The 23,978-nt window shown below is 43.8% G+C and overlaps 1 protein-coding gene across 5 annotated transcripts in view; it reads right to left on the bottom strand.

Moving 5' to 3' along the window:
• LPP (LIM domain containing preferred translocation partner in lipoma) overlaps positions 1–23,978 on the bottom strand; it is a 353,262-nt gene that overhangs the window by 82,136 nt on the left and 247,148 nt on the right. For all 5 annotated transcript variants that reach the window (XM_075031622.1, XM_075031623.1, XM_075031621.1 and 2 more), the window contains one exon: positions 3,684–3,807. In XM_075031622.1, the coding sequence (XP_074887723.1) occupies positions 3,684–3,807 (124 nt within the window). The remainder of the gene's footprint in view (positions 1–3,683; positions 3,808–23,978) is intronic.

The raw sequence follows: 23,978 nt of genomic DNA, 5'->3' as shown, positions 1-23,978 counted from the left end.
AACAAAACTAAGTGAGGCAGAATACCCAGCATGCATGTTTAACTCCTAAAAATTCACAGTGTTTTTTGTAATTATTATGCTTAGTGACGGTATTTCAATGCATGAGCACTGCCTTGCCAATGGTAGCTAGAGGATTTCCCATTGCCTGGATTATGCTGCTGTGGTAAAGTCTAGGCAACAAACAGCTGCAAACTGTGATGTTGCTGCTCCGAAGCGTGTCTCCAGCATGCTGCTTCTGGCTCTTGCCGTGCACCCAGGCTCCCCAGGAATGCAGTGTGAACCATGCTGCACTGCCAGCTGTATGTGTTTGCCTGAGTGATCACTGGCTAGAACAGTTCCCCCGACTCTGAAATCACCTTCAGTAATTTCCACCCAGGGAAGCTGCAGAGAGGTGTAGTGAGCACAGACCTGAGGGAAGTGCTGGCTGTCCTCCTCCTGAACTCAGCATACTTGGTCTGCCAGCAGTACCAGCCATCATTTCCAGAGCAAAGAGACAACTTTAGTGGCTCCTACTCCTCTTTCCTCCTCAGGAACCTCCGCTCTGCCCACACTGACTTCAGAATCAAGATGGCTTGATTGAAAACCAGAGATACGGCAAGTGAAATTCCAGAAGATGGTTACAGAAAGATCCCAGAATGCTGACAGGCCAAGTAAAATGACCTTTCTTCAGCCCGACAGTTCAAATGTAATTATTCCAACAAATTATTTTCATGACTTAATATAACGCCTTGCAGCTTTCTAGCAAGGTTAATTAGATTCCTCAATTCAAAACCTATCTGCTCTTAACCAACTTCTAATACGCTGAAATCCAGTTTTCTAAATTCAAACTAATAAAAGTGATTAGCTGACAGCTATCTGGTATGCTACAATTACCATGGCATTTAGACCTCAGGCAGAAGATATTAAATGCAAATCAGAGTCAATGTCTCTGCCCATTTGTCCTTTTTCTGATTATTTGATCAATGTGCCATATGAATCTTGTACAATCCATGCTACCATGCTAAACAAATAAAGAACAAAGGCAGAGATATTGGTTGAGACAGTTAACCAAAGTTGAAAGACTCTTTTTTTCCTCCCACAATTAATTTGTTCTTTCCACATGAGCATGAAGTTACTGAAAGGCACTGGCTGACAGCTCAAGTAGATGGGTATTTAGCTCTGACATAGCCAGAATTAGTACAAAACTCCTGGCCTGCACTGCCATATCAAAAAGCCTCATCCACTGTCACCCCAGAGACCATCTTCCCCTGGGAGTAGCTCAGGCTGGAACAAACCTAGAAGGATGAGGGCTGCCCAACTCTTTGATTTTATCCAACCATAAAAAGCAGCTGTGCTCCAGAACTCCTGGTTTTGTTTTATGTTTTTCTTGGTAGGTATATAATTAGTTGTGGCTGTGTCTCCCAAATGGCTGCATGGGGCACAGCATGCCTAGAGAGCTGAGGAGGAGTTCAGCTCAACACACAGTTCTTCTGCACATCAAGAATGCCAAGGCTGGACACCACTTCAGAGATGACCTTCAGTGGCATAGACTCAGTGCAATTATAAGATCAATCAGGTGCAGCTTGTAATTAAACATCACCTGCCCAAGGTAGGACTAGGGTGGTTGTTTGGTTTTCATCTTCCAGCTTGCATCATGCATGATTATTCCATCTTTGATGATGCTACAGCTTATATAAACAACACTGGCAAAATTTCTGAATGCTCTGTAGCCTCCTTTCCATTTTCTTGTCTCCTGCTGAATTAAGAGCTATTGGCACAGCATTGGTCTGGCCTCCCATCTGATAGCCAAATTGATGACCTAACATTGAGAGACTTTATGTTCCAACTCTTTGAGCTATGCTTCCCTTTTGGATGAAAAAACTTTGATGTACCACACTCAAACAGAGCAGAGCCATCTTAGTGATACAGCATTAGTCTGCAAAACCCGAGCACTAAGCTCCACTTCAGGAAGCAATTTCTGAGCTGTGAGGAAAATTAATCACTAGAACAGCTTATCAGGGTAGGTGGTTGACTCACCATTGCTTGAAGTCTTTAAGATAAGATTAGATTTTTTTTTTTTTTTAAGTCATGATTCAATCATGTTTCTGGGAGAAACTGAGAGTAGGACATTAGGCAGTATAATGGCAAGGTCCTTTCTGACCTTGGAGCCTGTGAATCTCCAAGTTCTTTGTTCACCTGACTACCTTCTTGGGCCAGGAAAACTGGGTGGGCTTTAGTCCCTCAACCAGCTCCTGTCACTCACAGCTCTGCATTAAGAAAATGACTGTAATCAAATCTCATGCCTCAGGGCTTCAGCCATTTGCCTGGAGGGAGTTGGAAAAAAGTTTCTCCCTCTTGCCCACGCATATTAATGGCTAAATACATGTTATGTTTGTTGCTTCGCTTTTAAAACATCAGAGAGTGAACACAAATGGATTTGGGCAGAGATGAAGTCAAAGGCAGCAGCACCGAAAATGCTCTCTGGTTATCCTCTCTTCAGTTAGTCATTCTTGCTCACACCTCAGATCTGTGCCAGTCATCAACTCTGATGACTATCAATGTTTATAGAGAAGACATTTCGGCTGTGAGGGTGGAGACCACAGAAGGTAGAAAGTACTGATGGAGAATGGGGACTGATATCAACCCCATCTACAAGGGCAATGTTTGTTTGATGAGAACATCTTGACCTTCTCATGTAATCAGATCCTTGTCACTGCAAGATCCTTATTAGTGAAACCTTGGTCCCACCTGCTTTCCAATTAAACCAAAACACTAAAGTTTCTTTAAGCCAGAAATGTTTTGGTCCAACCTAAATCTGTAGCAAATAGACCTAGAGGGCAATCTAAATGAAGTTTTTAAGAAATTATGAAATAAAGGAAGATAAAGAACACAAAATGAATGGCCTACCCCAGTCTTTAACTCTATAGACTACAGCAGTTTCCTAACAACACTGTCACCCAAGCCTGTGAGAAACTAAGCACACAGACGAGATGCATCAAATGTGCCCAAAGCTCCTGACTTTAATGCAGAGTTCAGAGGTCATATCACCTGTATTTTATATAAAGGCAAGATATATATTTTACACCTATAGATGCCTGAGATAATTCTGTTCTATACCACTTAAAAAGGAAATTAGCTGCTTATCTTTTTCCAGGCAAGGAAGATGACATGGTTCTGAGCCGATCAGTTCAGATTTGTCTTCCTCGTACTTGTTGGACTCAGTTCTGGGCTAACAGGTCCCCATGTAAAACCAACCTGATTGACTTAAAATGGATTTCCTTTTAATCTATGCCAGCATATAGAAAATGAAAATCCATGCCTTGGGAGCAGAACACATTTACACTGCCAGTTTTTTTGCAGCTGCAATGAAAAGGGATGGGGCAGGCGGGCAAGACAGCACACCGCACCTGAATTCAGCCTGGTAGCCTAAAAGCTGGGGACAGATGGTGTGAAAATGAACCAGACACTGAAAAATTCAACTTTATAACCAGAAAGACTATAAACATACAGCAAGTGAGCATGAGATTTATGCTGAAATTACAGAGGAATTCCTATGGATGATTACACTTCCAGCCCAAGCACGGAAAGCAAATCCATCAATACGAATGTCACTACATTAACAGCGCAGCTGTCAGGCCTCCCCGTTACCAAACCTGGTAAATACAGAAAGAGGCTATGGACACTTGTGACATGGCACTGCTCACCAAAGTAGTCATCAGAGGGAGGATTCTCCATGTCATAGAGCATTTTCTTGGTCAGATGTTCCAGCTCATCCTCAGGCCTGAAGGCAGGAGTGCTTGATGCGGGTCCAGAGCTTGGATACCCACTCTGAAAAAAAAAAGGACAAACAGTCTGTGATGTGGTATAAAAGCATTCACCCATAGTAAGAAGGTCTAATGGCTATTCAGTGTTGAAATTAATTCTTTGTCTTACTTTTGCTTTTTTTAAAACCCAAGGGATTCACACAAGTAAACATCTCATTTAATGTAATGAATATGGACTCCTAAAAACATCCAGTGAAGTGCTACATATCCTCCTAGAATGAGAAGTATTCTGTGCCTCATAATTAGGTGTCTGCTGAGTAGCACATATAATAAATAAAGGAGAAAATTATTCCAAGGATAACTTGATACAAACATTTTCCAACACTGAAAAAGGCTTTGGAAGCATTTCAGTTTGGATTTGGCAAAAGCTTCCATCCCTTAATAATGCAATATAAAGATGCTAGAACAATTGTTCCTACAGTGGTGGAGTATATGGACAAAGACAGATAATCCCGAGGTGCTAGTTATGTTCTCTTCTTGTGTGTTTTGACACAAATCCTGCTGTTAACATTAGCGAGAGCAGGAGCTGGTCCACAGATTTTTAGTACCAGGGATACAAGGGTTTTAATATGTTCGGAGAAACTGAGACCTCTTGGCCTTCATATGCTAACAGCTGGCATACAGTATTTGCAGTCTGTCTCAGTGAGTCTTCCCCTGGAAAACAGCAGAAGTACGGGCATATTTTGAGAAGCACAGAAATAGTCTCATGCCTAGAAGTTTCTTAGAAGCTAAGTTTGGTGTCCATAATGAGAAACTCGGTCATTTCAGGATTAAAAAACGCTGACACCAGCTTTCCTTGTCTGCACTGCTTTCTTGAAAGACTTGGATGTGAAAACTAACTTATTTATGAAATGCAGCATTTCAGTAAAGGAAGTGATTTCATTGATTAATTGCTGCCTTCATCAAGGATTGGACCTTAGATATGAAACTTATGAGCCTTAGTCTACAAGGAAGCATTTTTCCATGCTCCATACTCACTTAAATGGGAAGAAAACGTAAAATCACTGGAGAAACAATACACTGGCCACTTCTCTCTGGCTTATAGACACTACATCTGACATGATGAATCTTTATTGAGCCAGTCATGTTCAACAGAGAACAGCAGCTTTGAAGCACTGCAAGAGAATTAACTAAATGCTTTCACGCTTTTTTCTTTCAGGCAAGAAGGAGATTTCAAATGAGACATCAATCAATGTAGAGAAGGTCTCAGAACGGCGCTTAGCAATAATACTTCAATCATGCACTCCCAGAAATCAAACACTTGCATATTTCTGACCTTGTCATATTTATCTTTCTAGGGCCCATGCTAAGCTGTACACCATCACCCCCCTCGCTTGTTGACCTGATCTATCTCACAGGCACTGCACCCATGAGCGCAGCAGCATGACTGTACTCCCTGGAAATGCTGGATTTGCCATGAACACACTACACAGCAGTTGCACCCGCTGCCTGCCTGCCAATTGCTCTCTAACAGTGTAGCAGCAGTGCACAGAGGTGGGTGGCATGGTCCCCTGGAAGAAAGGGCACCTGGAATAAGCCCCAGGCTGGATGAATTTCCCTGGGGGGCTGTGTGAGGTCTATTTGCTGTATGTTCAGCCTCCCTGCGTGAGAATATAGACTGGACCTACCATCCATTCAGGTCTTCCCAGAGATGTTTTCTTCTGCTGCTGAGGGATATTTTTCTGAGCAATATTCAAGGATTTTGTACATTTGCCCAGGATTTCTAGATGCCTAGCAGTTGTTCTGAGGAAGCTGTTGAACATCTGGAAATCCTGAATGTCCACACACAGCTCAGTACACTCTATCGTACAAATGCAACCACTTTGATGTGTTTGCATTACCACAACTTATTTTTTCATATGGGGAGACAGGCTTGTATGGTGCACAGGACTTGCATTTGCTTTCTAAGCCATGTAAGTGCCATCTCTGTGGGATGTATCATTTTGGTGGGGATAAGGCCACTCATATGACTAGGAGTTTCAGAGCCAGGTACTTGACCCAGCACACCCAGACGCCCTTGGCCAGTGCTTTGTGGCTGTTTTTAGAAGGCTAGTCGACAACTATTTCATTAGAAATAATAAATAGCATAACCCTCAAAAAAAGAGGTTTATTAATAAGCCAATTAAAGGTGCCAAATGTAAAGCATTTAATCTTGGAACAACCTATTTTTTTCCTTTGCTCTCCTGTTCCTAAGAGCTGATCATGAATCTTGCCTGAACATATATTTTAACACAGCAAGTGCAGCCAAGGATTTATTAGCTTGAGAAATCAATCTGGCAACTGAGCCTCTTAAAATATTATTCCATCTATTGTACCTATTTCAGTTTCCATGCAGAAAGGAATGACCATTGCCACACCATCAACTGAGACTCCTTCCCTAGACTTTGCGCAGAGAAGATGGTATGTCACAAAGCTGATGATAAACCCCATCCCTGTATTTCCCCCATTAATAATTAACAGTGTGGCACGAACGTGGGGAGGTGCCATGCTCTAGCCTGTTCTGCTGGGCTCTGTCCACACATAATCTGAAACACTGCTTTTACCCTTGGGCCTTATAATATAAATGGACCAAAACAGAAGGCACAAGCTGCTGTCTGTTCACAGAAAAGGGAAGTGAGACGCACGGAGCTGAAACAATTTGCCCATCATCCTGTGGGCTCTAAGGCAAAGACAAAACCTGCAGCCAGGCTGCTGCAAGCCCCACGTCTTCAGCCTCACACACAACCTGCCGGGGCCGGACTTAGCACTGCAGACCTACACCGGCCACTCTCTGACCCAAAGCTACCACATCTGCAGGCCACCACCAGCCAGGCTTCGGCAGGAGATCCCGGGCAGGCGGTGTGTGAAGCCTCTCCCTCTCTTCCACGCTGGCTTCCCACACTTTCCAATTGGGGCCCCTGCTCGTGCCCACTTCAGCTTGGGCTTTTTTTATTTTAAAAGTTTTTTTCATTTTAAAATGAAAGACCAAAATCTGCAGATTTTCAGTTCTGTCTGACTTTCTCTGGTTTTGGAGGCCACGTTGCCTCATACACACAATAAATAGGCTGCTCTCATATTTTATCTACATTGCACTTTTCCAAACCAGGCAGATTTCTTATCCAGTACACAATGTCAGCAAAAATAACAAATACCAACCACAATGTCATGAGATGCTTTAACTTATTTTGACTAAAATGCTATGCCTTTTTGACCAACATTTAAGCAGTGCTAGGCACATCTTTTTCCTCCTCACATGGCACATGTTGACTATGTGCCTCCAGGAAAACGCACTTCATGCATATGAATATGCTGTTGAGTTTGCTGGGACACGCATGCACACAAATGTAGACAGAGATAAGTGTATCCTTAGTCCCATCTAAAATGCTTGTTTCAGCAAAACAGTTTCCTTCCTCCTCCTTTGTTAGGTCAGGATAAAAATATAACTCTGGCTTTCCTTACAAAACAGAGTTGTAGTGGTGTTTTTTATTAAACTTCCTCTATTTTCTCCTGATGTGTAGAATGATCAAGGCTGTCTAGAAATCCAATTTGCCATCTAAGCTACCACAGTTATCTTTATGCATTCTCTTTTCTCCACGATGCCTCAATGCACACAAATATACGCTTCCTGAGCTAGACACAGCTCAAAGGTGTGGTCTGTGCTGAACTGCAACATGGCCTCCCAAATTCCCTGAGCACCACTCTGTCTGGCTAATCACAGCAACATCAGGGATGATGAACTGACCCACGAAAATGGAAAAGAGCCTTGGTCAGCAAAAAGCCAGCAGAAGGGACCATGCTTTGGGAGCAGGAGCACCTGAGTCCAGCCTTTGCTACTGCCGTCAAATATCAAGCAACCTCAGGGAAGAGCATGATGATTGCAGCTGTATGTGCAGATGCAAATACATTCATAAACCAACACTGTCCTACATGCTTAGTTAATGGGATGTTTAGGAAAATGCCAGCCTTCCCAGGGTTAAACCCCGTGGCAGAAAATATCTTCATGCTACAAATGAAAGGAAGCGAGTTAATCGCTTGTGCCACTCTCAAAGCGCTGCAACATCTGGCTCATCTTCCTCATTAAAGTTCAGTTCCTAAAAAGCTGGGTCAAAAGAAGCAGTCCGTGGAATCACTGTGTAATTGTTTTGGTACACGAAGTTGATACTTGTTTCAGTGCTTCTCTGGCGTGTGTTTTCTACTCCAGACCTCACTGGTAATCAGCTGTCTCTGAAATAATGGCTGTCCAGAAAAGGGAGTTCTGCAGTTAGTGCAATTCATTCGCCAACATGAAACTTCCCCATCCACATATAAATTTTTACTCAAATGGGTAAAAACCACAGCACAAAATCTACAAAGACATCTGAAGATGATGCTGTGATGAAGGCACCACCATTCAAAGTGCACTGTATGTAGTCATTTCTCTTGTCCATTTGCAAATGTTGTAGAAGAAGCTGCTTCTCTCTGAGAGAAAATAACTTCAATTATGTGTTCCCAATTACAGAAACATGGAAATTATCTTCTTTTCAGAAGGTAGAATTAGCCCAATTTGGAATTGAAAGGCAGCCAGAAACATCTTCCACTGATACTTACTTTCCCTTTCATTTTTTTTTCTTGTTCATCTGCATAAAGTTAGCACTTTCCTTTCACTTCACTCACCAAAATTGATCATCAGTTAAATAAATAGTTAAATAGCATCGCAGCACATTTTTTATTCAATGGCCTGACAAAGACCATACTTTTTCATTTAAGTTATTGACTGTCCAAAACAATCGCAAACTTTCAGACCAAAAAAATCCAGCATGGTGCCACATCTCTCATGAGTTGAGCTCCCAAAGAAATATCAAGATTGCCTGCAGCTGTAATTCAGTTTATAATTAAGGCCAACTGATCTCTCTTACAGAGGAGATGCACTGGAAAAAAATATTTTAATTCTTGATTTATTTTCCCAGTGAAAAGTAACAGCTGCCAGAGTACATACAGATTCCTGAAAAGACAATTCTGCCTGGATTCCCTGCGACACGCACATTCCTGGGTTTACTCCTGGTCGGAGTAATTCATCGAGATCCTTTGCAGGAGCTGCCCTGCACGAGGAAGTACCCACTGACGGCCAGTCACCTCCTGCCCGCACCAGCAGCCTGGAGTCACAAGTCTTTGGGCAGGCAGGAGCGAGGTCTCCTCCAGGATGTGCCAGAGCGGGACCAGCCATCGGTTCCCCTGCTGACTACCTGCCCTGCCACCACTTCCCGCAGCAAACCAGCAATCCAGAATGGGCAGTTCTCACAGCAGGGCCCTCATTTGTTAAACACTGGCTTGCTTTGAAATAGGACAGTTTTGTAACTACTTCAAAGCTCTAGAGGATATTTTTCTTTATTTTTAAACTTCATTATTGTAACCGTAGCCTCACTTAGCTGTCCATGCACATTCCCTGTCCTATTCTAATCCTGCTAAGCTCTTAGTTTCAACAATCTCTTGTGACATTAAGTTACACAGAATTTGAGTAATAATAACAACAAAAATATTTTTCTCTTCTTTAACTTCGCAGCCTGCAATTTTGCCCAAATGTCTCTTTTTCTTACAGTGTGAAACTGGGATGCAGACAGGTGGAAGGGGAGGAGGCATCTTGTTGATAGTTTTAAAAGCAAGACTATAACAGAGTTAGAATGCAAAATTACTAAAGAGCTGAGAAGTTCCCAGGACTTCTGAAAATCAGTCTGCTCACACAGATGCCTGTTTTGACTCTCCGGAGCACAGCTTTTAGCTTATAGTCATGAAACCAAAATCTTGGTCTCTGTGTATTGATACTGAATTCAATAGGATCACTGTACATGCACCCTAATTACTCTGTAAAAGGGGTTTAACAATATTTCTCTCTTAATTAATCAGTGCCTGCAAAGCTCTCCAAGCTTCTGCAATGTAAGTGACTACACAGAGACAGAGCGTTTTATTAATCATCAAGCACGGTAATAAATGAGCATGACTGTTTTGTCCTTGGATTGTTTGTATGCTATTATACGCAAACAGACTAAGCAGCTTTTCTTGCTATTCTTCACGTTCTCACTAATGTTTTGAATCTGGAAGGGCTGGTTATTTTTGCTACACATTATAAAAGTTGGATAATCTGTAAACACCACTATCTGCTGCTTGCTTCTGCATTGAGCACGACTGTTAAATGACAGCTTCCACTTCTATTATGGAGAGTTTCTGCTGGGCACTGTGGTTTTTTTATATATTCAGGGTTAACAGGAGATGAGCTAGATTTTTATGGAGCAACACTGGCCATTTCTCATTAGAAAAAGCAAACCAAACAGATCTCCAAGTAATAAATTTTTTATGTGTTATCTCAGGAAACAGTAGATTTAAACTATATTTCAAATAAGAACACCTACAAAATACTACATTTTAATGTCCCATTGGTGTTTAAATGTATATACAGAAACAAGTGCAGCAGTGCCTGATCTTGCCTGGGGCCTCTTGGCTCTATCATTACACAAATACGCTTTACTTGTCAAGGCTTATCTCACATGAAAAGGGGAGCAGGCTGTTTTGTTTTGTGTTTTCCTATTACGCCACTTACTTTGGTAACAGACATTTTAGGCACTTTTTAAAAAATCCAGAAAAAAAGGCACAAGCTGGATGGTACTACTGAGAGGGAGAATGAGGCATCACCATTATACCAATATATGGATAAAGAGATTGCATCATTTTAGCCCTATGGTTTTGGCTGGAAGAGCTTGGTCTGCTTTATAAAATTACATCAGGAGGTCCTATGCTTACTCATCTATTTGTTTAAAGATTGAAGGTTTTATTCTGCTCTAAGCTGCTTGCCTTGCCACATCTCTCCGGGCTCAGAGTCAAGCACTCTCTTACTCCCATGTATCATAACCAGCACTAAAGACCCTATAGGCTGCTTATTAACTCCCCTCCTCTTTATGTCGTAATACTGTAGGCTTCCAGGGCTGTCTTCAAAGGATTAATTAATTAAGCATTATATTTACTGCTATCAGCAGGTCAAAATCTGTGTTTCAGAGTAGGAACCATAAGCATCCATATGAGATGACAGTCTCAAAGTCTTAGTTCCAAGCTGCAGAGGGAAGTGCTGTAGAAGGGTTTGAATTCACTTCTTGTCATCTTGGCTACACATCTTGGGGTACATAGTGCCATCTAGGGCTTCTTGCCTGGGGAGATGATGAGCCTCAAGACCTGTACAGAGGTCCCTCATGTAAATCCAAGGTAGCACTACTGAAAGACATCGAGCTGGGGGGGGGACGCTGGTCACAGCGAGTGGCACTCCAAAGCAGGGCTCATAGTCTCCCCACCAACTGAGCTGCATCCTTATCTTATAGGACAAGCACAGGGACACACCTAGTAAAAATGGGAATGCTCCAAAATTCATACTGATGAAAAGAGATGTGTTTGCTCACACAGTACACAACTAGCCCGGGCAATTAATTGCCACAATAAACCCACTGAAAAAACGTACTCTCCTTCCAAAACCTACCCTTCCAGAAGCAGCCCTAAACCACAAGGAAATAACTGAGCTTTGGGGTTTTTTTAAGTTTTTCTGTTGCAAAACACTTTATAAAGGCAGAACTTAACTGTTTTCACAGACAATGAAAAATGACACTGCATGACGGACTCACACACACCTCTGGTGCATTGCCTTCTCCAGCGGACCACAGCGACCAGGGAGCTCACCACCATTCACCATGTGGTGCTGGGGATTGGACTGGGTGTTTGTGCAATGAGCACCACCTGCCCTGTGGTTCAGGTTCGTCGCCTGTTGAAAAAATAGGCTGTCCCAGCTGCAGTGCCTTATCAGGTAACAAAAACAGAAGTGCTGGGGCATCACTTGTTTCAAAAGAAAAATAAATCTCACAATTTTAATGGTACTAATTTTGCATGTGAAACCTGCATTCATACTGTATTAACAGTTTAAATATAGCTTTCTTGCCAGATGCCTGAATATGCTAGAAAAGATACTTAAAATATGCAAATTGGGTTTCTGTTTTAATACACAAAGAAACTTAAAATCACATCACTTTCCATCACCAAGACAGGTTTCAATCTAAGCTTTTTTCATGTGAAAACTGTAACAGCAAACAAATGGTTAACCAAATGTGTTTAACCCACTAGCTGTAGTCTCACTTTTAGTCAACTGTGACATGGGCCATTACACTTCCCAGGACACCAGTGACTTAAATGAAGACTACACATTTTGCTTAACATTAAAAGATTATATATATATAAATTACAGTAAAAAAGGCTTCTCAGACTGGCGTGGGTGCTTGGTTCAGCATCCATAGCATTGGAGGACAGGATTCCTGAGTTTTATCCTCAGCAATATTCTTAACCAGTCTGATCCTGCACCCTGCTGTTATAAATGGTGTTCATAATGCTTGGCTGTCTCAAGAGAGTTTGAGAGTCTCAATGAATTCTTGATTACAAAATGCTTTGAGACCCTTGAATGAAAGATGCTGCATGAGTACAAATTATGACTATTATTAATTATCTTTAGTAGCCAAAATTGTGCCTCCTTCCACTCACATGTGCCTACGTTTTGTTTTCTAAGATTATAACATCTTCAGAACAAACACTGGTCTCCCAACATGCCCCTCAGTGGTCTTGCTGTATCAATAAAAGTGATAAGAATAATATTAGCAAAAACAATAGTGTGGCAAAACCAAAGTATATTCCTGCTGGACTCAGAAATTTCTTCCTTATCTCAGGACTGGAAGATTTCTCCATTTTACTCCTGTTCTGATCCTAGAATCACCTGTTCTCTTTTCCTCATGTGTAGCTGCTTTCGCTCTAAGAGCTTTGCTGTTTTTCTTTTAGCTTTGCACAGGCCATGTTTCTTGAAGTGGTTACTGGAGGGTCCCAACCCCTTTTAACAAAATGAGTTCAAGTTCTTTTGGAAAGCGGATGGGGAGCTCCGAACATGTCAGAGAGTGTATGCGCTGAGTACGATCCTTCATTTGACTTTCAGTCTCTCAGGTGACTGAGTCAGGGGAAAGGAAGCAGAAACGGAACAGACAGTCCAGACATCTGGATTCTGCCCAGGCCATCTACTGTGCTCACCCCTCAGCTGAGGTGTACTTCAGGGATGAGAAAAAATATTCAAAATGACACCTTTTCTAGCAATGCAAGAGAAAACAGAATTTGCAAATAATAATGAGAAGATTGCTACTCTTCAAAGTCTGAGGGAGAGCTCATTTGCTTGCACCTCAAGGATTTGTGGTGAAAGATTGTAAAGAAGAGTATTAAAAGGGTACTGCCGCAGCTCAAGACAATATGCAAGCAGTAAAAATCAGAGTTCATCCTCTAATTTCTGCCTCAATTAGAGTATCTCTGTATTTTATACCATCTATACAGATGGGTTTGTTGCTGAATTGCTTTATACACCTTTAACAGACTGAAGCTTTACTGCATTTAAGACAATTAATTCTCCTCATGAAAAGCCCTCTGCAGGTATCTCTAGGTCACCTGAATCTCAGCTCAGCCATCTAACATGATGTCAAGTACCATTTGCAAAGATGCGTTATTTAATTCATGAGGAGCAATCGCCCGGACCGTCAGTGTTGAAGCTCACAGCAGCTCACACATACCACTTCTACTGGCAAGCCCTGGCCTCTCTGTTATCTCCAGCCCAAGCTAGGACAATAGCCTCTTCACAAATTTACCAGACTGGAGTTGATCATAATGATTGGTGATTAAAAACTTAAAGATCCCTCTCACCTTTTGGAAGTGTCCACCAAAAGCAGGCAGTTTGCTTGCAGACCTAATGCTACTTGCCCACATTAGAGTCTGGGAAAGTGTTTGGCAGCAAGCTCGCGGTGCAGCCTGCATCCACAAGGCATTAGCTGTACTTGCAGGTGCTACTGTGATGCTGAGCACTGTCAGGAAGAGGATACGACATATTGGCAGTAAGGAAAGAGGTGGTGAAATTAAACAGTGACAACAGGAGCAGAGGGAGTAATTCACAAGAAAAGGAGGAGGAGAGAGTGAAGGGCTGCAGCCCCCAATGAACATCATCTTGATAGCCTAAGCACTGCTGCTTTAGAAGAGACTTGTACATGTTTCACTATCAATTACCTCAGGATAATCAGAAATAATATTTTCAGAACAAAGGAGTGCCAAGTTCTATACTGCACTTGGGGGAAAAAGGCCAGGGTAAATGCCCGTCATCTAGATTATCATTTATTTCACTCAATGTACTTATGAAAATGATCTCTCATTTGGCTCACAGCAGTAGAAATTTCTCAACAAAGTCATAATTCTCCTGTAATACAGTCCAGGGCAGTTAAGTATTACTCAGATAAAAGCTTCAAGTCTCCCTTGAAACACTGTCCCTGCTCAGGAATTTCCCACAATTGAAGGGAGGTGGGAGCTGAGAAAAGGGCAGCAAAAGATGAGGAATGATTTTCCCCCAGAGAGAGCCACAAGTTGAGGACTGAGCACGTCCCACCTGGCAGCCAAATCGTGGCAGGGAGGCAAAGCAGCAGGGGTTATGGGCTATCAAAAAATGCTGCAGGAATTTTCACCACAGCTATTCAATATTCAAAGGGTCTCAGCCTTCTCCTTGCAACCTGCTGGAACAGGAGTGAAGATCTGAGCGGACTGTGCTACTTACGGCTGTTGCAGATACTACTCATCCTGCTTGTGGAGAGGGGAGGAGATGGCCCTTGGAGAGAAGAGCCACATGAGCAGAGAGGTCAAGGTCAGATCTGGAATGAGGGCTCTGACAACATGGGGAAAGAGCCAGGGGAAAGAACAAATTAGCCTTTTCCAACACAAATCTAACAATTAAAAAAGGCAGAACTACAAAGGCAAGAGAGAAGTGCTGGCAGGAAGAGGGGAAGACCAGTCAGTGTGCAGTAGGGGATTTGAGACAGAGCCCAGCATCAGAGGTGAGGATAGGATGAGGCAGAGAGGAAGGAGAAGAAAGTGCAACATGGCTGGGAGCTTCCAGAGCTGGCAAGAGCCCACGGAGCGAGGACTGTGTGTATACACTACACGAAGGAGAGTGGCTTAGGGAAGACTAATGTGCAAAGGAGCTGGATGAAATGGAAGGATGGACTAACAGCATCCTCAGAGCAGGGAGCAAGCAGGAAACCAAGAGCCAATAAGAGGTATCAGCATCAGCTGATTTTACTGAATCAGCTCTCTTGTACAAGAACTATCTAATGCAAACTAAAACCCACCAGTTTTAGACTACAGGATTGGTCAGATGCTTCTGGACACATGTGCATGTGTGTTTTTGCTGGGGCATCAGGCAGGGCAGGCACCCAGAGCAGAGCACTACACCTTCAGTCTCACTTGATTCCCACACAGAAGGGTTATATGGGCTTCAAATGTCACATGCTCCCCCACTCCGCTTCCCCTCCCACATCTAGCGCATGATCCCACGTCCATCACAGGCACACTTTCCAGGCAAATGGAAAACTACTTTGTGGTCATGACACTCCAGATGGTAAGCGCATAGGTGCTTGTGCTGTGGGGATTATGCTGTGTACTGCAGAAGTACCTATGGTCTCCAAGCCAGATCAGGTTAGGAATAAAGAGCAAGGAGAAGAAATTCCTGCTTGGCACTGGAACCAGAAAGGGATGCAGGGCTACCTGGATTCAGAGCCACTCTACTGCTTTCCCCTGTCCTCTGCTTTGCCATCAGCCTCTTAAAAAGCCCCCAGATCTTGGCAGCCAAACCAGGCTGTGCACTAAGAAGGGAATCTGAATTCCCCCAGCTACAGCCTCTAAGGCTGCTGCCAGCCTGAGGGTGCAGCCACTGCACTGACACAGAGACCAAATGATCTGTGCTGTTCAAGGCATCAAATGCTTGAAGAAACTTGCCCTGTTCTGAAGGCCACGCTCGAGCTGTATTTCTGTGCCATCTTTTGTGTGAGGCTGGGACTGACTTTGAGGAGGTCAGGAAGAGCCTGATGGCTCAATAAATAAGAGACGCTTGGGAGAGTTAGCAGAACTGACAGCTCAACAAGATCCATGTTTAGCTGTCAAAACATTCCTCCGTGTACAGAGATGCATCTAAGAAGGCTGTCCACATACCTCCTGGGCTAGAGACGAACTTATCTTGGTAACTGGTCAAGTGGTACTTTGTGGAGAATGGAGCGAACTGAAAAAGGCGGTAGCATCTGCAATTAGAGCTGAGGAGGCTGAGGCCTGTGGCAGGACATAATGCTGTGCCTGGACCACTTTGATGTATTAAAAAGATCACTTTGTCTGTGAAACGTTTTCGTGTCCTGTTCAACCACAACAGCAGCAGCCCCCTTCTGTTTTTTAATGATTAAGCAGCTCGCAGCTTGACTGAGCAAAGGCTGAAGGGGAAAAACAAAAAGAGATATATATAATTCTGCTTGCAGAATTTACTTGAAAAGGATGGGCTAGACATTCAGATGGTGCAAATCAGAGTCGCTCCAGGGAACTCGCTGATTTACACAGCAGCGGAGGACCTAGCTCAGTGTGCTGAAGTGAGCAATGTATTCAGGTGTATATTGGCTGGTTGAGAGGCACTATCTGAGTCAACAAGGCTGTCCAAGCCCAGCCCAGACTAACTGCAGCTCCCTGAGCACTCAGCTGCATTTGTCTTTCACAGGAACGTATGACACAGGGAGAAAACCGGCTCCCACGCTGCCAGACCAAGAGTGAACACTGCAGACAAAGACCCCGCTCTCTGGGGATATGGGTGATTGAAATCTGCTTCCTTGCAGGTGACACTCTAGGGCGTACTTAGTTAAAGTCCCTGTCCCCAACTATGGGGCCCCTTTCAGTCTGGCTTTCATGGATTCCTGCTACCACCTCTTGGCTCAGACTAACCTGTTTTTAAGGGCCTCCTCTCTCCTTGTTCCTTTTGAGGAGCTGGCTCCCTCTTGGAGAGGACCTCGGAGCAAGCATGCCTCCTCCCACCTCCCTTCTCACCTACCCTTGTTCATAAGAGCCAAGCAAATTTCAAAAGCATACCTAGAAAAAAGTTGTGAACGTCAAACACTTTACAGACTCCTTCCTCTTCTTTCCCTCAAAACTATGTATTCTGGTCTCCATGCTCCCTTTCTGCCCCTCTGCATTAGTTTTACATTATTAAATAGGGGGGCTCAGGCCCCCTCCCTGTGTAGGACACACATCAGAAAATCACTCACACACTTTAGAGGGTTTGCAACGTGGAGGAAGAGAAACAGCGAGGCCAGCAAAGTGCTGGAAGAGATCGTCTGGGGAGAGTCTGTGATTTCCATCACTGAGGCTTTTCAGAGTAGGAACAAACAAATATTTGTGAAGAATGGCTTAGGCAGAGTTGATCCTGTCTCTGAGCAGCAGACAGATCTTCAGGTTTGTTCCAGCCTTATTGTTTATGCTTCTGTGATTGTGATAGCAGTTGTGACGTATTCTGCAATAGAGTTGAGCAAAGCCAGCTGAAGACCCTATGGATCATCTTCAGGGCTGAAGCTGCTTACAGGAAAGGAAGCTCATGTGCAGTATTATGTTACTTTATGGTTTTGTTCCAGATGCTAAATCAAAGAAACTTTGTTCAGAAATAGTATGACAGAGAAGCTGGGTCCTAATCAGGCACAGTGACTGCCCTTCTTTTACCATCTCCAAGAAGCTGTATCTCCAGCTTAGACTTCAGGTGCATGAGGCAGGTCACATTCAGAGCCCCCACTCTATGGGCTGTAAATATTTCTGTTAGACAAATAGAGGGCTTCTTTTGTCCTGGTCCACAGGAATTCCCGTCTGGCACTCAGTGCTGAATCCCCATTAAAACCTCCCAGAAGGCAGACAGGATTCAGTGAGCCTGGCCAGGAGCAGAGAAACAGCAGGCAAGGAAGCATTCAGAAAATCAGCATAGGTGTCCCAGACAGCAAAATGCTCCACGTGTCTGTTGTGCAAAGACCCACGTGTGTCTGCAGTGGATGGAAGGAAAGAAGTTACTCCAGAAACATCCCTGCAAGCCCTCCCTGCAATACCACCTTATGGGGAAAACAAATGGTACGGGAGCTATCTAATCTACTCATCGCAAAGTCTTTAAGCCACAAGACGGTATTTACTAGCTGGTACCAGAAAACATTCAAGCAAGAACAGAAAGTCACTTTCCCAACCCTCCTTGTGAATTGCTCCCATCTGTGCAAGAGAGCAATCCAAAGTCCTTATGCCCATGACAGCACTGCAATCACACGCTTCGGTTTTTAAACCCAAAATAGCGCGAGCCAGACCACGGCGAGGCTAGTACATCACATGCAGCTGCACTGATAAAGAGGAGACATTGCAAGCGGCTCTCTGGGGTGCGGGTTGCTAGGGAACGTTGCGAAGCCGCTGCAGATTTCACTGCCACTTGCTGGCTTTTTCCCCTCTTCCCACCTCGCCCGCGCTGTGCCAGCTTCTTCGCCCCAAGAGTGCTGTTCTTCCTGTCTGAAGTGTGCAAAAACAAATCTGCCAGCAACAATGGAGCACGATTGCTTGGCATGTGTTCCCAAGGAAAGAAATCTCTCTAGCCTTTGATTTTCAAAGGCAGCCAGCTGATGGGTTGGGTTAAAAAACACTCTCGCCATTTTCTCCACGTCTGCGTATTATTTCATTCAACCTGTGCTACGATTAAGGGTGGGTGGCAAGCCCAGGTGGTGCAACTCAATGGGTTGACTTCGTGGGAGCTGTGCTGGCTTGCAGCCGGCAAGGCATGGTGCCCTGAATGCGACACTGTGCCCCCTGGACCCCTCCTCTTGCTCTAACGCGCTGCTCTTTGGGAGGCTGTTGAAGGAGCCACCACAGCTCCGTGAACACAGCTGGGCACTGCATGGTGCTCCCACCACTCCAGTGGGCAGCAGGGCTTACGAGAAAGAGCACACAAGCAAGGGAAGGGCTGCTGGAGAACTGGGAGGGAAGGAAAAGGAAAATTCTGCCTTCTCAAGAAAGAACTGAGGTAAGGAGAGACCAGTGACCAAGGTGGAAACAAAAGGCTTTCCAGTATTAATCAATCTTTAATCAATTTGACTGAATGATTAGGAAATGCAATGCTCCCTACTGAGGCATTAGAGTTTTATATTTAGATGTTGAGTGTTTTTTTCCACCCTGTGTTATTTTTAGCTACTAATTGATGCTAGGCTGGTGGTGGCTGCTGTCAGACCGATGAGGCTCTCCCTGCGATGGCAGCCGGGTGAGAGATGGCAATTGGAAGCAGGATCTCGTTTGCCCCGGGATGCTGCCTATTGCTGAAGCCCCTGGCTGTACGAGGAGACAGTGCGAGAGCAGAGCAGTGGCTAGTTCCTCAGACCTGTACTCACACGCTGAGGCTGTGGGCCTGGTCAAATGCTCTTCAGTACCAAGAGGGATTTAATTAAACTCTAAAAGCAGCAAAGAGGAGACACCTAACAAGCCTGTATAACTCTAGGAAATGAGAACAGATTTGGAAGTGACTTTGAGAGACTGCTTTATAAATCTCCTTATCCCAAGAAGAAGGAAAATACAGTATGTGTTTGAGGACCTGTTAGACATGTTATTTCTGGAGACTGAGGAAGGAGCATTTCATTTTCCTAGTAATAGCACAGCACAAATCTTGGGTGACCACAGTGCTTGTACTCACAACACCCTCTAGACAAGGGGAAATTCAGGTAATCCCCAGGGCAGACCAGATCTGCAGTTTCTACCTGCTGTAGGGTCCTGTCTTCAAAAGGGACCATGACCTGATGATGAAGTGGTAAAAAATACAAGAAGCATGAACCAATAAAATACTAAATAGTATGTCAAAAGACTAATTCTCCCTTGACTCCAGGTAATTTGTAATTAGACTGCTTTGAGATAGGAGGATTTATGTTTCTGCTCAAAACCAGACTCTTACGCAGTGTGACAGCATGGTTTCTTATCTCATGACAAGCCAGGCAAGGATGGTCAAGGTCTCAGTTTGAACTTCGCTCAGCAGCACAGCAGCAGCACGCCAATATGTAAATACCCTTCATGCACTCGTGTTATGTATCACATGTTAACCTCTACACAAACAAGGATGATTCTCATTTTATGAGGGAATACAAAATGTTGAATGCAAGTGTATGTCAGTACATCAGCATTCCTATAGAGAACTTGCCCTGCACCACTGTGTCATCCTCCAGTGACCCTGTGGCATGACCTTAAAAATGAGAAATAGTGCCAGCACCTCCTAGAGCAATTCTGCGAACAACACTAGCCCACCTTCATTTCCCCTTTAATCTACATTTCAAAAATTATATTCATCTGCAGAGACATGCTAGGTTGATACATGCCAGGCACAATTTATTCCTCAGCTGAAGCCATATGGTTCTAATAATAGTGGCTAATGAAGGAAGAGTATGTTTTCACCTGTAATTTTTCAAATCCCATCAAAAAGTGGAGCAACACAGAACACTGCAGACTGCAGCACAGCACATGTGCTCAGTCACATTTTGCACTGCTCTGCACTTGCTCTGCTAATGGCCCTTAATTAATATGCACAACCAACTCAGCATCAAGGGCAAAGAGAAATCGGTATAACTATGTGTTTGCAGAAATGGTACCTTAAATTAAAACAAACAAAGCAATTGCAAGTTTAATAAAAGTGTGTTTTGGGATCAGAGCCCTGTAGCAGACTTTGGAAATAACCAGGAACAGAGGACATCAAGTTATCTAATGGGTTCTTGGCAATCATTTTACTTCGGAAATAAATTTTCCAGTAGTACGGAGACAAATGCTCAAGGCCAACCTTGACATCTTGGTCTTGGCATGTCTCAATAACTTCTCTAGTTAAAATCATCTATTGGGCACTTCCAGGAAAGACAGCCAGTAGATCTCTCACAGAGGAAAATCAGCAAGTAGCAACCATAGCTAACTCAGTAAAGCTTAATGGAAGGGAAGCAAGGGTTATGGCTGGTATTAACACCCTGGTCCAGAGCTAGGGGATTTCCGCCTAATTTATTGTGGAAAAAAGTACCATTCACAAAGTCATCCATAGAGTACATACTGCAACACAGCGTTTAATGTAATAGCCTGGCATTGTCTGACTCCAGATGAAAGGGTAAGAGGATACATTTATACTGCACATGACTCCAGCCTCCAAGAATGCACCTCAAGGCAGTAGCGATGTGTTTTTTTACCCAACGGTATCCTTAGCCTGCCACAACTACTGTGCTAATCTGCCACAAAAGCATAGGTGTGTGCAGCCAGGCTGGCTGGGTAGAGGTTGGAGAGCAATGGTTAGCAATCCAGCAAGCTTTGCTCCACCACTGAGGCACTCGCTGTCTTCTAGCTGCCTCCCACAACTCTGAACGAACCCGAGGGCCAAGCAAAATCTTCTAGGTGACTTTTTGCTTATGGAAGAGAAACCCAGCAAGCCATAGAGAGGCTGAGCTGGCAGCCGCACAAGGAGCTGCGGCAGACAGGTGCCCTTGGAGATCCCAGCAATATGCACACAGCCAGCGAGGATGCATGGACTCAGGTTTCACAGCTCACCTCTGGGCTGAGCTAAAACAATGTTCTCTGAAACTGAAAAATCCAACACTGAAGACAGGCCTACTCCAAAGGACTGAGGCGAGGCACAAGGCCACCTCAACAGGATAGCCTACACTTCTTAGCACAAAGAGGGGTTAGTCCAGGGTAACTCTGGGACACAAGTCTCAACTGAGGTCCATGTTATGAGTCTTGAAGTCCACTTGAAGAGGACTTCTCTTTAGGGGCTGCAGAATAAATAGGATCACACTCAAATTTCTTATTAGATACATGTTTAACTGCTCAGGGTGTCGCAAACTTCAGTGCAGCACCTAAAAATTAATTCCCTCCCTTACTGCCATGTTTATTGGTTCAGCTCTTCAGGAGCTGAAGTCTATTATTTCTTATCTCATGGGTTAGGAGGCCAAAAGATAGTGGAAAGGGAAAGAATAAGATGACCACTGGAAGTTTTCTGCTATCATTCAGGGGATCCAGCTGTTTATTGTATATCTATATATTCCTTTAAATCCAGAAAAGTTTCTGTCTACAGCAGGAGGATTTTGTACACAGAGTGAATGCCAGAAGCTTACATTCCTCTCTTAGGGGTCATATCTCCTGATACACATGACCCCTACTGAAAAGCATCCAACTGGGGGACACTTCTTGTTAACATCACAGAAAGAATCATCATTAAAAAGCCAAGCCCTCTGGAAAGGGAGGGAAAAAAAATCATGATGCTAATAATCGAGTGGCTCATTTCTAACTACGCATTTTTAGTCCAAGATGTATTTTTCTCTTCTCAGCAGCTTTTGGATTTTCAGACCAGATCCCCACTAACACCTGCTCTCTCTGCTCAGTGAGTACTAGTGCTAGCATGCTAGTACTAGCTGTAGTACGGGAACTAGCTGACGCACAGTTCACAGTTGCCTCCACTTTGCATCCCATGCACTTTCCCAAAGCTAGCTGCTGTGTTTTCAGCGACCTGAGAAGAAATACTTGTTCCCTTCGTAATTAGATTCACAGTAAATGTGGGAAGCGAAGCAAAAAGAACACAATGTTCAAAGCTGCCACTCATGGTTAAATAATTAGTCAATATTACGCTCAAATGCTGCCTCCAGTGTTCATGCCAATCTGTACGGGAGGCATTTGTCCTTACATTACTTTGGCGCCTCGTTTCAGTAATTTCTATAAGCTGGCAGTCTGGCCTCAGCAGAGAATGGGTCACACCACTGTTAATTCAGATAGATTACTAAATACAAATAAGAACAGAGAGAGATTAAAGGTGGTGAGGTGTTAACAAAGCTTTGGTAAGTAATATATGCAAGAAATCCTTTCACCTGATCTTTATAAAGTAGGTCTTGTCTAAAAACAAGGGGGCTAATTAGCTGATAATTAATGCAGAACCATAATCCTGCTTGGTCTACACGTCTGTTATAGTTATACACACCAAAGTGGTATTGCTTCCTGATGAGAGGGATTCGGTTGCTTCTCCACTCTGCATAGGAGCCCACTCCTTTTGCTCAACAGTCAATAATACTGTTATTGACTGTTTAATTAATAATACTGTTAATACAATGTGGACTCTAGTAGGATCCTGAAACAATTCCCCAATCTGGAAACAGCAGTTCGCTGAGGCACTGCTCCATCTAGATGTTTATGTTGCTCCTCCCAGTGCAACATTTATCATGGCTGTATTTTCCCCCATAGCATTTGTGTGCGCTAGAAGGGTTTCCTGACAAAAGGAGTTGTGATGGCTTATAGCTGATCTAGAGCTGAACCTGATTCTTTTGGAGCGCTAGGTGATGCCTGAATGAATGCTGTTGCTTGTCTAAATAAGCTAACTTAGAAAGAAAGCATGAAACATTTTATGAGCAATAGGAACAAGTAAAGACTAACTCCTGGAATGTTCCTGCATCACCTGCACGGCCTTTCTAAAATGCTTCTATCAAAGGAATGGAGACTATATCAACATTTAGCTTAATCGCCTAGCAGGTGCATGGTTGCCTAGCTCATACCTGGTTAGGCTGTGGAAGCTTCACTTCCACCTCATGCCACCCAAAGGCAGGAGTACTACAGACATGAATTAAGTTACCCTGTTGTAAACCAGAAGCAGGAAGAAAAGCCAGCTCTGGCATAGAGCACCCCTTCCAGCTCTGCTGGACTACAAAGCCCCTGCCTGGAAGCTGTCTACAAGGAACAACATTATGATCTTAGGAAAAACTTGCTTCCAATGCATTTCACCAAGACTGAACTCCTCAAGGGTCAATAAAACAGCCACACACCACAGGTGTGGCAACAAATAGGTGATCTGCAGCATGAAGAAGTCCAACCAAATACCAGCTCCTTTTCATAATGCTGCTTGATCCTGGACAGGAGCCACTTCTCCCTGATGTTCTCCTGGCACAGAGACTACTCTGACTTGGGCTACTAAGAGCATCACTAATGAAACCAAGAACATCACTGCTAAAACCAAGAGCATGTCTCACAAACGGGTCCTGCAAACATATCCAATCAGCTAAGTGCAATTCTAATTTACAGCACCTGTAGGATATGGAGACTAACAAGCACTGAGGTAGTGGGTGTGTGCCTGAGCACCCTGCCCAACCTTTAAGCGTGTGAAAGAGGAGGGACAGGAGAAACACTGGTAAGAGAACTCTGAAATGATTCATTTTGTCTGAGTTTTACTATGCATGCCTGACAGTGACTTCATTAATCAGATAGCTCACATCTGGGTTGCCACCCTCCCCTGGCTGCTTCATCCATCCACAC

The sequence above is a fragment of the Buteo buteo genome, chromosome 7 (genome assembly GCF_964188355.1).
Source record: "Buteo buteo chromosome 7, bButBut1.hap1.1, whole genome shotgun sequence".
NCBI classification, from domain to species: Eukaryota; Metazoa; Chordata; class Aves; order Accipitriformes; family Accipitridae; genus Buteo; species Buteo buteo.
The sequence above is the reverse complement of the archived record's forward strand: the minus strand, read 5'-3'. Positions and strand labels throughout refer to the sequence as shown.